Here is a 14,540-nt window from a genome sequence, read left to right on the forward strand (position 1 = left end):
TTTTACAGCATATAGACCGAATGTTAGGAAATGCATGTGTCTGTAATAAGAAGATGAATCCACGAGGATGTCAGCTACAATCCTGAGGAAGCCATCAGGGAAGCAGCATGGCGAGACCCAAGGCAGGACCGCAGAGACAGGTTCAGCCGCGACCCGAACGTCCACGACTTAATCCAGAACTCGGGATAGAGGATCCAAGACACAGGACTACAGCAAGAGGATCAGCCTCGACTCCGGATCCCGGCGTCGATATAGATACAAAACAAGAAAAAAGATTTGGCTAGGTTAATCGGAACAAGAGAATACACAGACACAGACAGAGAGGCAGTCGAGAAGACACATCTCCCATCTGTTTGATTAGCGTTTGATGTAAAATAATACAGTATATGATTTCTACCATCTGTTAAACCTGGCAACTTTCTGGTTGTCCTTCACCGAACTGATAACCGAAGGAGGGAGCTGTTGGATGACTGACAAGCTTCTGCCACGTAAGAAGTCCAACTTCCTGCTATCATTCTGGAAATTCATGATTTTACAACTCCAGAGCTTAAAATAAGTTATGGTGTCCTCATTTTTACTGTGTGTGTGTGTGTGTGTGTGTGTGTGTGTGTGTGTGTGTGTGTGTGTGTGTGTGTGTGTGTGTGTGTGTGTGTGTGTGTGTGTGTGTGTGTGTGTGTGTGTGTGTGTGTGTGTGTGTGTGTGTGTGTGTGTGTGTGTGTGTGTGTGTGTGTGTGTGTGTGTGTGTGTGTGTGTGTGTGTGTGTGTGTGTGTGTGTGTGTGTGTGTGTGTCAACACTACTCTGTCAAACATTAATTGAATTACAGCAAATGACTTCAGACTTACACAAGTTATATAGTAGCTCCATGTAAGCTAAGGTACAGGTTAGTGTAGTGAATCAAATGCATCAGGGTGGGGTCCTGGAAAGCTGAAGACTCCATGGTCAGGTTGGCGGGAGGTTCACAGCGCTTAATACGCCCTAATAGGATTACCTGTCACAAGCCGGGATGCCCAGCTTGCATCTCAGCTGGTGACACTATTCACAGCAAGCACAGGGAACACACTGTCCACGGCTATGTTTATCCTTATTGTTTGTTTCCATGAAAGTTTTCGAATTTAGTTCATTTATTTTTCCAGTAGATAAACTCTCTATGGGGTGATGTGTTGACATTTACATAGTGTGGCTTTAATCAAGTCTAATGGGGCTGCTGGATAAACTCTCGGGCTGGCTGGGCCTGAGGAAGAAAGAAGTCAACGTTTTGTGTTTGGGGCTCGATAACAGCGGCAAAACCACCATCATCAACCAACTCAAACCATCCAATGTAAGTATAAAAACAAGGCCTTATTGTAAGAATAAAGTTATTTTGTAAGGACATTTGAGACATTTTTGTTGTTGGTATACCGTGATTATTTAGGGGAAATATTGTGACCAGGCCTGTCAAATATTTCACTGCAATCATTCATGGATTGCTTGTTTTCAGCATTCGAATCATTTAGGCCCATTGTCAGGAGAATGGAAACATGCTAGTCAGGTAAAGCCCACGTCATACTTTCCTTATACTATTTTCTTGTTGACAAAGTTTTGCCATTACTTGTCTGTTTCTGTGGGTATGTTTGTCTGTGTTGATGAATGCAGACGCAGACACAAGAAATAGTCCCAACAATTGGCTTCAACATTGAGAGGTTCAAGAGTTCAAGGTAGAATTTGTATAGACATCTAGTATCTATATTATTTACATTTGACGAGTTAATACATGAAATAGAAAAATGGCTAATGCTCCATTTTGTATCATTTAAGCTCTCTGTTTTCTCCCTCTCTGTCCGTAGCCTGTCATTTACAGTCTTTGATATGTCTGGGCAGAGCAGATATAGAAACCTATGGGAGCATTGTTACAAGTAAGAAACACAACATTTGCTCTTTAAATAAAAAATAAAAAACCGTAATTTATCAATCATGACTTCTTCTTCCTCCTCAGAGAAAGCCATGCCATCATATTTGTCATCGACAGCGGTGACAAACTGAGGATGGTTGTTGCCAAAGAGGAGCTCGACACTCTACTCAATCATGAAGGTATACATTTATGATAATTGTTTTGCACAAAGGAAATACTGACACTATTTTTCCTGCAGAAAGCCTGATTTACATATACTGTATTTTATAAAAGATGTTTTCATATTTGGTTTGTTTTCACTTAGAGATAAATCTAAGGTTGAATAAAATCCATCTAGTTTGAGTCCTCTATCATGGCGCCAATTCTCATATGGAATTACTTTCAATATGTAATGTATAATATTAAAAACATTATTACATTTAAAATATGATATAATATGATAAACACTCTACTTATACTCCTAGAATTATTATGGATAAACAAAAAATGATTCATCTTTGCCGATGATCCTCTGAAATGTGTCTTATTACCCAGATATCCGCAATAGAAAGATGCCTGTCTTGTTCTTCGCCAACAAGATGGATCTGAGGGACGCCATGTCTTCTGTCAGGGTCTCACAGTTGTTGTCTCTGGAGAACATCAAAGAAAAACCCTGGCACATCTGGTATTTCACACCAGTCTTTAGTTCATTTCTTCTGATTCTGTTTTCAAAGGAATATTTTGCCACCACCAGAGGTATTGTTGAGTCGTGGGCTCTGGCTACTGTTATGTAGTCTTGAAGTAACACGCAACATGTTGTGCTTCTAGAGTTTAGGCTTAAAGTCTTAAATAGAAACAATAAAGATACCATGGATGTTTACTCACTTCTTCCTTGGCCTTTTTCCAATATCTGCATGTTCATGTTCCAGGTTCAACCTTATTGAGGCACAGCAACAGGAAGTTATTTAAAAGCCTGGTTAGTACTGTATACGTGTGTTTACCACCTTGTTTACTCATTAGACAGATGGAAGGCAGATGGATTAAGAGCTAGAAAGCTTTAAACATCAAGGGTCCAAAAAAAGTCAAGAGAAAGCGAACATGTGTGACGGGGAGATTAACTTCTGGTCATCTTCTTATTTTCTCAGTGCTAGCGATGCTATCAAAGGAGAGGGTCTACAGGAAGGGTTGGACTGGCTACATGGTAAATGGGTTTAGTAAATGTAACAGTCATACTGGATCAAAGTAAAATAGCAGTGTTCAATTTCTCTCCAAATGTATGTCAATTTTAAAGTGCCGTCTGTATTAAAACTTGTTTTCTTCTTCCATAGAACAAATTTCACAGTAAGTATTATAATGCTGTGTCATGTCAATATGTAGAGTGATTGTGGTGGTAGGTTATTTTTCTTTGGATGAGATTTAAATCATGGTAGGCCAAGACAAATTTGTATTTGTCTGTTATTAAAACTAAAAACTAAATTATTTAATTTATAATACTTTGACCTCACCTAGAGGAATAAATCCCTTTTGTGAGGCTTAAACTGTAGGCTTCAATTCCTTTTTTTATTTTCCCTATTCTCCAATTTGAATGTAATGTGTACATTTACTGATGTTGCCCTGAATATTACCCATCCAACCCTTAACAACCCTTAACAACCCTTAACAACCCCCAAAAATGTCACAATGAAGATCAGAAATGTTTTCAAATGTTGTAGTTTTGTTACCTTACCTCTATTTTGTTTTTTTCTCTTGCCAGAATACATGAAAACAGTGAAAACGTGAATAATTGAAATGTCTGTGACCATGGCCGTGATGTGGACTTGGTAACTGGATCAAATGTACTGCTTGGATGATTCCTGTTACTTGTTGCTGTAGGCCTTAAACTCCCATTTTAAATAGCATAGTACTTCCTGTTCATGCCATGACTTTGACATCGTGTTTCTTAACAACATTTGGATATGGATATTTGTATATGACGTCTAATCAAGCGCCCACGCCCGTCCGTCGTAAGTTACCTTTGTTACATCATTGCTGACACAAATGTAGTGGCAGTCCCACTTATCTACTTGTTTGTTTTTTTTGCATACAGAAACATTTGTATTTGAAGCTTTGCTTTTTTATTCCATGACATGTAATTAAACACATTTCATTAACAGATTTTTTTATGCTGTCAGTGCTAAAAATATTGTACTACTTGGAGGATAATAAAAAGTAATTTGCTTATTGTGTGCTACTGTATGTTTCTGTTTTTATTTTTAAGAAAAGGTAGCTTAAAAAACGTTCATAGAAAACTTTTGAAAAATGACAAATGATAATTGAAAATACAAGTTTAATAAATTATGCAAAAATAATTGTCTTACAGTTATATTTACAGAAAGGCTAAATGTGAATAAATACTTTTAATAAATACAGTTACTGTTAATAAATATATATTAAGTAGTTTTTGAACATTAACATGCAATATGTTTACAAAGAACAAGATTTTAAAACTTACGGAGGAATATAAAACTTGTAAAATAAATGTCTTATTGGTCATAAGAACTTAAACAGCTGTATTTTCAACCAAGAAATGCAGGGTTATTTACAGCGTATAGAGAACTGTCAACAAAATTCCCCCTAGATTTCAAACTGTAGGCATCAAGTCTTTCTAAGGTCCATCTCCCTCTTTTGTTCACTTCTTCAGTTAACCCTATTCATTATTGCCGTTTGTTCCTTCCCGAGCTCATTTTCTTGTCACTTTAAATCTGCGTCGCTTCACTTTAGGATCATGTGGAGGAATTTAGTGTGGAAGCGAGCGCTGGAGTCCAGGAGGATGCACAGGCTCTGGAAAGTCTCCCTGTCCTCGGGTTGGTTTCCTGCGAACAGATGATGGTATTAGTGATCACTTTCTTTTTAATCAGAGGCACTGTGGAGGTATTAAACACATCTTTAGCAGTTGCAATAAGACAAAGTCAAAGACACGTTTTTCTACATTTAATGATGTTGTTGTTTGTTCTAGTCTACTTCAGTTTAAAAACCTAGATACAATAAACTGAAAACATGTTCAATAAATTAATGAGAAATTAGGAGTACCCTATATATGCCATCTGTTGGAGCTGTGACACACATACACAGAACACATCAACAGTGTTGTAGTCAAGTCACCAATTCACAAGTCCAAGTCACTCTCGAGTCCCCACTTTTCGAGTCCAAGTCCGAGTCACCCAAGGAGTGTCCGATTCATCATTGCCTGTGTCCGAGTCCAAGTCCGAGTCACCCAAGGAGTGTCCGAGTCGAGTCCGATTCATCATTACCTGTGTTCGAGTCCGAGTCCAAGTCCGAGTCACCCAAGAAGAGTCCAAGTCAAGTCCGAGTCACAAGTCTTCATGTATTAATCTTTGTGGATATATGTGTTGAAATACAGCTATAGCTCCTCTACATTGCTTTTATCCTGTCATGTTATACTAATCTGTCTATTGAACTGCTGTGAAGCCAGTTTGGCTACAATTCTTGTAATAGGTGCTAGACAAATATAAAGCTTATTACTAATATTAATATTATTATGATATTATTATTATATTTATTTGACTATGTGTGAGTATGTAGGTGTGTATATGTATGTGTGCATATATGTATATCAGTGTATGTATATGTGTATATGTCAATCAACAGGTAAAGCAGATTAATAATAATAATAACAATAATAATGATAATTATTGCAGATTATAGATTATAAATAAATCATTTAGGGACAAGGGGGTGAGATTAAATAAATTATACTTCTTCTCATTCCTTTTCGAACACTAGATGTGGCACTGTTTATGTTGCTAATGCTGTTGTTGTTGTAAATGTCATTTTTTGTTTTGATTTCTCTTACATGACTATGCACTGCAACATTTGTTTTGTTTTGTAATTATTTATTTGACTTGTTCGAAATAAATGTATCTATCAATCAATCAATTATGATTTATATTATTGTAAATGACCTTCTAACTATATTTAAAATGAGTTTTAGAGAAGTGATTATATTTGTATGCTAATATTTTCTTATAGTAAAGTTTTCGTTTTGCACTTTTATTTTGATAGTAATAACGGATAGATGATGAATAGATTAACATATACTAAATAGTTACATTGGGTTTTTAGCACCTGGCTGATAAGGGCACAAGCTCTTACGTTGGTATTAATGATTGTATAAAAGCAAGAGTGTGCAATAAACAGATACCATCAGTTGGAGAGTCTGACCATCATTCAGCCGGGGACGCTACAATTATTATAGTGAATGTTTAAATGATATCAATAAAGATTGAGCCCCAGAAAGCACATGGCTACTTAGCATGCAAAATGACATCATTTTGCATGCTAAGTAGCCATGTGCTTTTGTGTTATCAGCTGAATCTTTATTTATTGATTAGATCACGTTACTCTGATGATAGTGTTCAACACAGCCTATATGTCTTCACTCGATCCTTAGAGTAATGTGTTACGGAGCCTTCTCTTCAATGTTGTTTCCACATAACGAGCATTTTGCGCTGCTCTTTTCCAATGTGGAAGCAGAATGTGTGAAAGCATACAGCACGACGAGGTGTGTCTCTAGACATCTTTAGACTGGAATAGCGGGGCCCAGTACGTGAACTCGCCTCGCAGGTGCACATGCCAGGGTGGAGAACATCAGACTCCAGAGAAAACTTGCTCCGAGTCCAAGTCGGAGCGCCAATGTACAAGTTGAGTCCGAGTCATCGTGCGCAAGAATTCACGAGTCCAAGTCCGACTCGCGTCAATCAGTGCGCGAGTCCGAGTCGAGTCACGCACGAGTCCCGAAAATCGTCACTCGAGTCCGGGACTCGAGTAATCCATCTCTGTCAACAAACAGACTTTAAAAACAAGCTGCTCCACTCCATTCTATTCCCCTACTACCACTCTACCATGCTTTTCTTTCTCTACATAAACAGAATACATACATCGTATAAATAATTTGAAATGGAACATTACACCATCTTTAAACGTATAGCATCTTCCTTCCACCTTACATGGGCTGCACTGTCTACTCTATATAATATCATTCCCTTGTTTTTTTTAAGCTTTTATTGAAGCCCACTATCTACATGTAAATGCTGTCTAGTGTTTCTTCAAGATACGTTTTTGGAGTCAAGACTAAAGATGAACTAAGTTATATTTGCGCTGTAGCATACTGTCACACCTCACCTGTAACAGAAAACTCGAAGAACTCCCTGGTGACATCTGAAAACATGTTCTCCAGTTGTTGAATGAAGCCAAACCTTTCCGGAGGCGTACTGAAGACCTTGCAGAGGTTCTGCACCATTTTCACTGCCCAGGACATGTGATAGCCATCCTTCTCACACACCTGAGGAGGAGGGCAAATCAAGGAAATCAAGCACTAGATCACATCCAGTCGGGAGAACCAATGGCAAACATTATTAGCATTTTTAGGGCTGATGTTTACATTTCAACTGCTAAGGCGACCCCAGGAGGAGGCTTACAGAATAACTAATCATACTAAGCACTTAGACGGCACAAGTGACTCTAACAGCCTGTAGATGAAAGTAAGGACCTGTCTGACCATTGTTCTGCCCAGTGCATGTTGGGTATGGTTTTAGCTCCCTCAAGAATGAGCAGATATGAGTCACAACCACCAATATGAATAGCTTCAAAATGACCAGGCCAATATCCAATCCTCAGATGAAAGCAGATCGTCCAAACACACCAGATTAACCTTAATTGAGAATTACATTTAAACTAATTTCCTTTAGCTGATGGTAAAATAAGCAGTACTCTCACCAGTATGATGTACACGATGAGTCTGGAGATCTCGAGAAGTCGTCCATTGACCGCCTTGCTGGCTAGTACAGTGTAGCAGAGACTGCTGCCACACAGCACCAACAGACGCGCCACGTTCTCCACATGCCACGGCTGAGGAAGATACATGGAGGAGGAGGAGGAGGAGGAGGAGGAGGAGGAGGAGGAGGAGGAGGAGGAGGAGGAGGAGGAGGAGGAGGAGGAGGAGGAGGAGGAGGAGGAGGAGGAGGAGGAGGAGGAGGGGGAGGAGGAGGAGAAGGAGGAGGAGGAGGACAAGGACAACAACGACAATTAAGTTTACAATCAGTAACACCAATATGTTGTCTATGAAAACATTTGAGAGAGAACTGAAGTATGATACCAATGAGCTCCTTGAATATTGCCACCAGTGAGTTGTTGTTCTGGCCTTTCACTTCTAGTTTGCTGAAAAGCAGCAGGAAGGCTCTGGCCAGGTCCCACAGAGCGCTGTGAGGCAGACCCCTCTCCACCAGATCCTGCCACCCCAGGGTGCCTGCACAGAGGAGAGAACCTCACTGACTGTGTCATGTTATTACCACATCACAGTGGAGACAAATCTACAGGAAGCTCAACTAAACTAAAGTTTTCCAACGTCAGTGTAAGCTGCCCAGGTCTCCTGCACAAGAGTCAAACACTATAGGTTGTTCATTTGAGTGACATTATACAACTATATGTTGCTTTTTAACACTAAAACATCGGGTTGTTCAAACTCCTAACCTTTCATTGTACATTTCAATTAAATGTCAACACATTTCAACATAGTTATCAACCACAGCTAAGAGGAAACTATATTTTGAAAATAATCTCAGGGAAATATCCCCACTAACTATGATGTGTTTTTTAAATAATATTGCATACACTTGCTTTTGGAAAGGAAGATTACAGTCTGATCATGTTTTCATGTAAACAAATCCAGAAACGTTATTCTTATGACAAAAATAAAATGGACTGATCAATATGTTCTTATAAAGTTAATTAACCACAAACCCCGCTTACTGCTTGTTTTAATGAACTGTTAGTATAAAGCATTGTTACTCTCAGGCAGCAGAGGGCCATAGAGGGTTAACAGCAGGTGGGCCTGGCTGACCAGGGGCCACGGCTTCAGGAGCTGCATCAGCCAGAACTGAGTGTCCATCTGGTTGGACCACGGGTCCAACAGAACCTGACGGCAGAAGAGACGGAGCTGCAGCTTCTGGTACCACCTCACTGAGGGCCAGAACAGAAATAAGACATGTTTTTGTTGGTTTTTATGTCTTTTAAGTATTTTATAAAACTTAATGGGAAAAGGCCAATCAGTATCAGTACAAATAAGTTCATGAATTCTTATAACAATAATTCAAAATCAGAGACGAAAGACCCAGGGAAACTCATATGAATAGCTTAAATGCAACATTTAGTTAACCAGCTTCCACCACTTTTGTTTTCATTTTTTCCACAACACGAGGTAAGCAATCAGAATTATTTGAAAGATATAATAATCACATTAAACACACCTGGCTTTCCAGTGACGACTATCTCTATTTTTTGCAGCAGATTTGTGAGGTCACACACAAAGTTGAACACTCTGTGGCACTCCAGCTCATCCCACCCTGCGATCAGTGTCTGTAAAGTATCCAACGAACATGAAATGATGATGATGATTTCACATGAAATATTCTGCTTCAACCCTGAGTTTTTCCCCACTAAGCCATATTTGGATTGTGAAAAATTCAAATGTTCAGTTTACAGCACCATAATCTGTATTTCTATGAGGCCCTGACCTGGAGGAAGACTCCGTAGCTGAGGAAGCCAACGCAGTCTGGTTTCAAGCACTGCTCCAACCGGAAGCAGGGAACCTAAAACAGATTATTATTTATTTGCCTCATCATTACATAGGTTACGATTAAATAACATTAGGACTGAATATTGAATAATATATCATTTACACTACAAGATTGCAATGTTCGCATGTGCAGCATTCCAAAGGATGTAAAGTAAGGTCTTTGAGTATTATCTATGGGACACATTTCATATTTTATCCTGGTGTAATGTATATGTATTTTTGTGTTGATGTAGCATTTAATATCTCATATTATCTTATCCTTCTTGTCCTCTCACCTGTCCCTTTCTTACCTGTGAAAACTCGCTAAAGATAAACTTTAACCTTTCCTTTGTTGGTTGCAACAGGGTAGATCTCTTGAACAACAAACCTGGGACATTAAACACAAAAGCATAGTATCAAATAAAAAATACAAGTTAATATCTTTCCTATACATTGACTTCACAGGTAACTTATCCCTAGTGTTGTATGAAATGGCTATCAGTGATGTGGATGCCATTGATCAACAGGTTGATAGCAAAAGATAGAAATCCCCCATTAAGTCTACATTGAGGAGAAAAGCTATTCAAGGTCAAACCTTCAACCAAATGTACTTTTGCACTTACCCAGGTCTCTGTAGTGTCCAATAGTGGATCTCTGTTCAGGGCAAGTTGAGTGGTGAAAGCTTTGAATGATGGTTTTATTCTTCCAGGCCAGGGTGGAGATGTACTCCACAACAGATCGAGTGATTTCCTTGGACACCATGCTGAAAATACTGATCTCCAGCACTGACAAAAACACACAATTTCATCACATGCATTTGAAATATTGAAATTGTCATTAAAATGTTTGTTTCACTTAAAAATCATTTTTTACTTTACTATCTTTTAATAAGGTTTCCTAAAAGTAGTGTTCAAATTGAAGAAATCTGCATATATTTTGACATGCCAAAAACGGGTTGGTACATACTGTGTACACTGCATGTGATTTACTGATGTAACTGTGTACATTTACTCACGTACTGTACTTAAGTACTTTACTTGAGTATTTCAATGTTTTACTACTTTTCAGAGGTAAAAAGTATACGTTTACTACATGTATTTAATGCATTTAGTTACCTTGCCGATAGGGATTAATGATGTGAAATAATAATCAAAACTTAAATAAGACTTTAGTTACACTTGGGGTAACATTCACAAGCTACTCCAGGTGTAGCTTAGCTACCCTGCAGTATATAATACAAGTAATATTCAAACTTTTACTTTTCCTACACTCTGGTACTTCTACTTTTACAAAAGTCCCACCTCTCATGTGCTTTGTAAGCCATAATACTCTGAGGTTAAGTTAACTAGTTGCACCTACCAGACATTTTATCCAGGATCATGTGGTACACCTCTGACGGGAGCCTGTGGAAGAAGCAGCCGACGGTGAGGCACTGGCTGCGGGTCACGATGGTCCTGGTGGGCCGCGGCCGGTGAATATTCCTCTTTCGTGATTTGTGGGTCGATGTGTACTTCCCAACATTTCTGGAGGCTGTCCTCACCATTGCCACCACCCCTTGATTTACTGTACAAAACGAGATAAGGCTTAATTTCACTGGAATGTCAAAGTAAATCTCAAACTGCTAGCCTCAAGTAAGCTAAAAGAAAATGGTAAATTACTATAGCTAGCTAACTTAGGTAGCTTAAATGCTAATCTTAACTCCCGAAAAATGTAAAATACTAGTATATTTTCGATTTTAATAACCTTCAGGTTCATGTATTCACCGATATACATGTATATTATAGAAATACAAGCTAACGAGAGAACCCAAAACCCTGAATTCTTACCAGAAGTATAACTTATTAATGTGAATAGGCAGCAGATGACATATATGAAGTGAGACAGCTGTGTGCCACATTAGCTTTCTTTGATGGCAACGGCGCGAAATATAATCACTTTTCTGACTCGGAAGTGACTTTTGCGGTAAGAAAACAATAAACAATTTCAGTGAAGTTTGATTAAAATACACAAGTTAGTTAAGGTAAAGTATTCAGAATTTAATGGTAAAGCGGAAGTATTAGCAGACGCTATTATTTACTTAAGTGAAGTATACAAAATGACTGATGAAAATATAATGAAAGTAATGTCTAACTTCAGCTGGTGATGTTGTACGCTAAAAAGCATTTTCTCTGAAATGTAATACTCTTCCATAATAATCTCTGTTAAATATAAGTATACTAGTAGCCTATAGGAGGCTATAGTTATTTGACATCCTATCTTTTTTCATAAAATAGCTTTTTAACTGATGATTTTGTTTAGAATATCTTGTCCCCATAAAGTTATCAAATCAAATCCAGCAATAACATACAGCTCTATTAGTTAGACTTTAATGTATTTTCCTCTGAAATGTAGTACAGTCTGCTTTATAAACTGTATTATATTTTAATAATAGTACAGCATAGTTACAGTAAATTCTAGCCTTTAAAATATCCGATTGTAATCCAGCATTGCTCTATTTGGTTGATATTCCCCGCAGTGATCTAAAAGTCTCTTTTCAAACTCCAGACAATTATTATGTTTTGCATTTTAGTGATGGCTGTCAATGATCTGACACTCTTTGTCTGTGCTAATAGTTCATGAAGTCCATGACCTGACGTAACTCCCATTAACACTCCTCCCACCCTCCACCTGAGCAGAGATCAGCCAGAACACCTGTGTGAGAGTGCAGCCATTTCAGATGTGCTACTATATTTTTGGAATGTTGTGTATATTTGCTATTATATCATTGAAAATGAATATGCAGTACACAAATGTGTGAAGCTTTTCAGATCCTGAAAAAAATGAAGGTCTGTGCTTCACACACCACCGTGGCTGTGTTACCCTCCAGCACCATGCACAACAGAGCAGCTACTGTTTGCTCAGCTGCTAATCATGGGATTATTCTGTTTAACTAAGACTATTATGGGTTCTTCTTTCAAATGGCGTCTCCCACAGGGAGACTTCGAAGAGGATCATCCCCTCCGCAGCTCTGACAGAGACCTGAGTTCTACTCAAGGGTCCCAGGGGAAGGGCCGGGAAAATGCTCCTGTATACCAACAGGATGTCACGCTAGGTTACACTGAGGGCACAGAGGGAAATGAGAGACGAGAAATGCAAAGGAAGAGGATGGACCTTTGAACCTTTGAAATGACCTCACCTGGCTTGCAGAAGAGTATGTACCACACACAAACACCTACAGTACAACTTCACTATGAAGTATATTTGGCTAAAATCATCTGTTTGAATGCCTGCCGATTGAACCCTAATTGTAGTTCATTTATTCATGTTCTTCTACAAATAGCTTATAATGTGCTAAGCAGATTCATTTATTGATCTTTTCATTCTTTCTTTTGATTTGGTCCGTTATCCATTCACCAAATGTTGTGTTACAGAGAGCAACATAATTGAAAGAAACAGCACCAGCAGGGAGGACAATATCTCTTCTGTCTGTCTCTGCTTCTGCAACTCTGCTCTGCCTCCAGGTCCACAGGTTTATCTGTCCAGAGCCACAAGCCATCACTAAGACTTTCTCTCATGTCATCTCTGACACGATGATCCTAGAGCTGACAGGGATAACGCTGATGATGATATTTAACACTGACCAGTCACATATCTGACAATCCTGCAGCACAAACACATATTCAGTGTGTGTTGAGGAGGCGGCAGCAGAGACAGAAGGAGCTGCTCGGTGTGGAATCAATGCCAATTGCCTTATTTATCTGGAAGTGTGCCTTCTGGACACCTGTGACCATGGCTCTGTAGTCCTCGTTGGACCTTTGTGAGTGAGTATTCAAATGTGTTACTAAAAATATAGAAGTAAAAGGTTAAGCAGCATTCAATGAACAGTAGTTCAAGTGTTGAAATTGCAATTGGAAAGTGTTAAAAAAGTTTCAGAATCATAAATCCTTTATTCCTCCAACATAGCATAGAGATTGAAATTGTTACAAGACTGTTAAAGGTACAGTGTATATAAAAAGTAAAAATAATGATGACTAACATATAGAGTAAAGATGCACACCGTCATAAAATGAATAAATGAAGTTGACATCTACAGTATGGTAAGTGTGAACATATAACATTACATTGCATTTAGCTGATGCTTTTTTCCAAAGCGACTTACAATAAGTGCATTCGACCAAGAAGATACAAACTAGAAGAAAACAGAATCATATAAGTAACATATAACATTTGTCGAGTAGCAGCCAGTATAAACATCAGTTTCAAGCTGCCAATAAGTGTTTATTGCACATATATATTATTATTATTACATTGGCTTGGGGCAGGCTAATTTAGTGCAATCTAATGTGAATCAAGATGCTTTTCACAGCCTTGCCTTTGTTTCTATTGCTCACTTTGTATGCCTTCAGTGTAGTCAATCATTAAACACAATGAAGCTTGTATCTTTGATCAATTAAGAGATCCCAACAGTGCCAGGTCTGACACTGAACAGTAATGGAGCTTTATAAACATCCTTTGTTATCTGAGGAAGTCAAAACAATGGGTCTTTATGAGCATGGTGTGCTTTCCTTGCTTTTAAAATTCAAAGTTGCTCTGTTTCACTCCGCTTGTGGGAACAACAAGCTATTTGTATTTAAGTGAGTATTGTAAAATGTTTTCATTTATGGTTGCTTGATTATTATTTTTAAAACTTGTGTTGTCATTGATAGGAAATAGAAGCAGTTTCTTCAAGACACAGAGAAGGAACAAAGGTCAATGCTTAACTTCAAATGTGTTTGTTGCTGCACTTCCTGTTCAGTTGTGAAATGTTTAAAGTCACGTGTTGATTTATAAAAATAGATTTCCAGGTGATCTCAGGGCAGAGATTAAATTAGACATAATAATAAGTTATCACAACATTTGTCACTACTATTGTCACTATCTGGGGCCCAGCAGCTAGGAGTACTCTGTCATCATGTCCCTCTCAAAATGCCCTGCAGAGCTGTGAAAAGTGTTCAAAGTTAGTGGTTTATAACAGTACTTTCAGCTTGGGTGGTTTCTGTAAATGTTTAATTTCCTGTCCCTCCCTCTCCGTGCGTCTCCTT

At 38.4% G+C, this 14,540-nt stretch overlaps 2 protein-coding genes across 3 annotated transcripts; one reads left to right on the plus strand and one right to left on the minus strand.

Moving 5' to 3' along the window:
- Window positions 1-446: 446 nt before the first annotated feature.
- LOC117560112 (ADP-ribosylation factor-like protein 6) lies at window positions 447-3,895 on the plus strand. 2 transcript variants are annotated; one of them, XR_004571113.1, is made up of 9 exons: window positions 447-488; window positions 825-1,319; window positions 1,479-1,529; window positions 1,634-1,695; window positions 1,825-1,893; window positions 1,974-2,068; window positions 2,424-3,069; window positions 3,197-3,209; window positions 3,622-3,673. XR_004571113.1 is itself a non-coding variant. In XM_034236900.1 (9 exons), the coding sequence occupies exons 2-9, from the start codon at window positions 1,197-1,199 to the stop codon at window positions 3,653-3,655; spliced, it is 582 nt and encodes a 193-aa protein (XP_034092791.1). In that variant the 5' UTR covers window positions 447-488; window positions 825-1,196; the 3' UTR covers window positions 3,656-3,895. The 2 variants fall into 2 exon arrangements, 1 of the variants encoding a protein (XP_034092791.1); XM_034236900.1 differs by lacking the exon at window positions 1,479-1,529 and having other exon boundaries at window positions 2,424-2,553; window positions 3,014-3,069; window positions 3,622-3,895.
- A 471-nt stretch (window positions 3,896-4,366) lies between these two features.
- Window positions 4,367-11,361, minus strand: LOC117560134 (F-box only protein 47-like). Its single transcript, XM_034236929.1, has 11 exons — window positions 11,307-11,361; window positions 10,840-11,043; window positions 10,104-10,265; window positions 9,792-9,868; window positions 9,440-9,514; window positions 9,169-9,281; window positions 8,715-8,881; window positions 8,024-8,172; window positions 7,644-7,787; window positions 7,050-7,209; window positions 4,367-4,720 (listed from the first exon to the last, which is right to left on the minus strand). Exons 2-11 carry the CDS (start codon window positions 11,021-11,023, stop codon window positions 4,620-4,622), a joined length of 1,332 nt encoding a protein of 443 aa, XP_034092820.1. The 5' UTR covers window positions 11,024-11,043; window positions 11,307-11,361; the 3' UTR covers window positions 4,367-4,619.
- Window positions 11,362-14,540: the final 3,179 nt, after the last annotated feature.

The sequence above is a fragment of the Gymnodraco acuticeps genome, unplaced genomic scaffold (assembly GCF_902827175.1).
Source record: "Gymnodraco acuticeps unplaced genomic scaffold, fGymAcu1.1, whole genome shotgun sequence".
NCBI classification, from domain to species: domain Eukaryota; kingdom Metazoa; phylum Chordata; class Actinopteri; order Perciformes; family Bathydraconidae; genus Gymnodraco; species Gymnodraco acuticeps.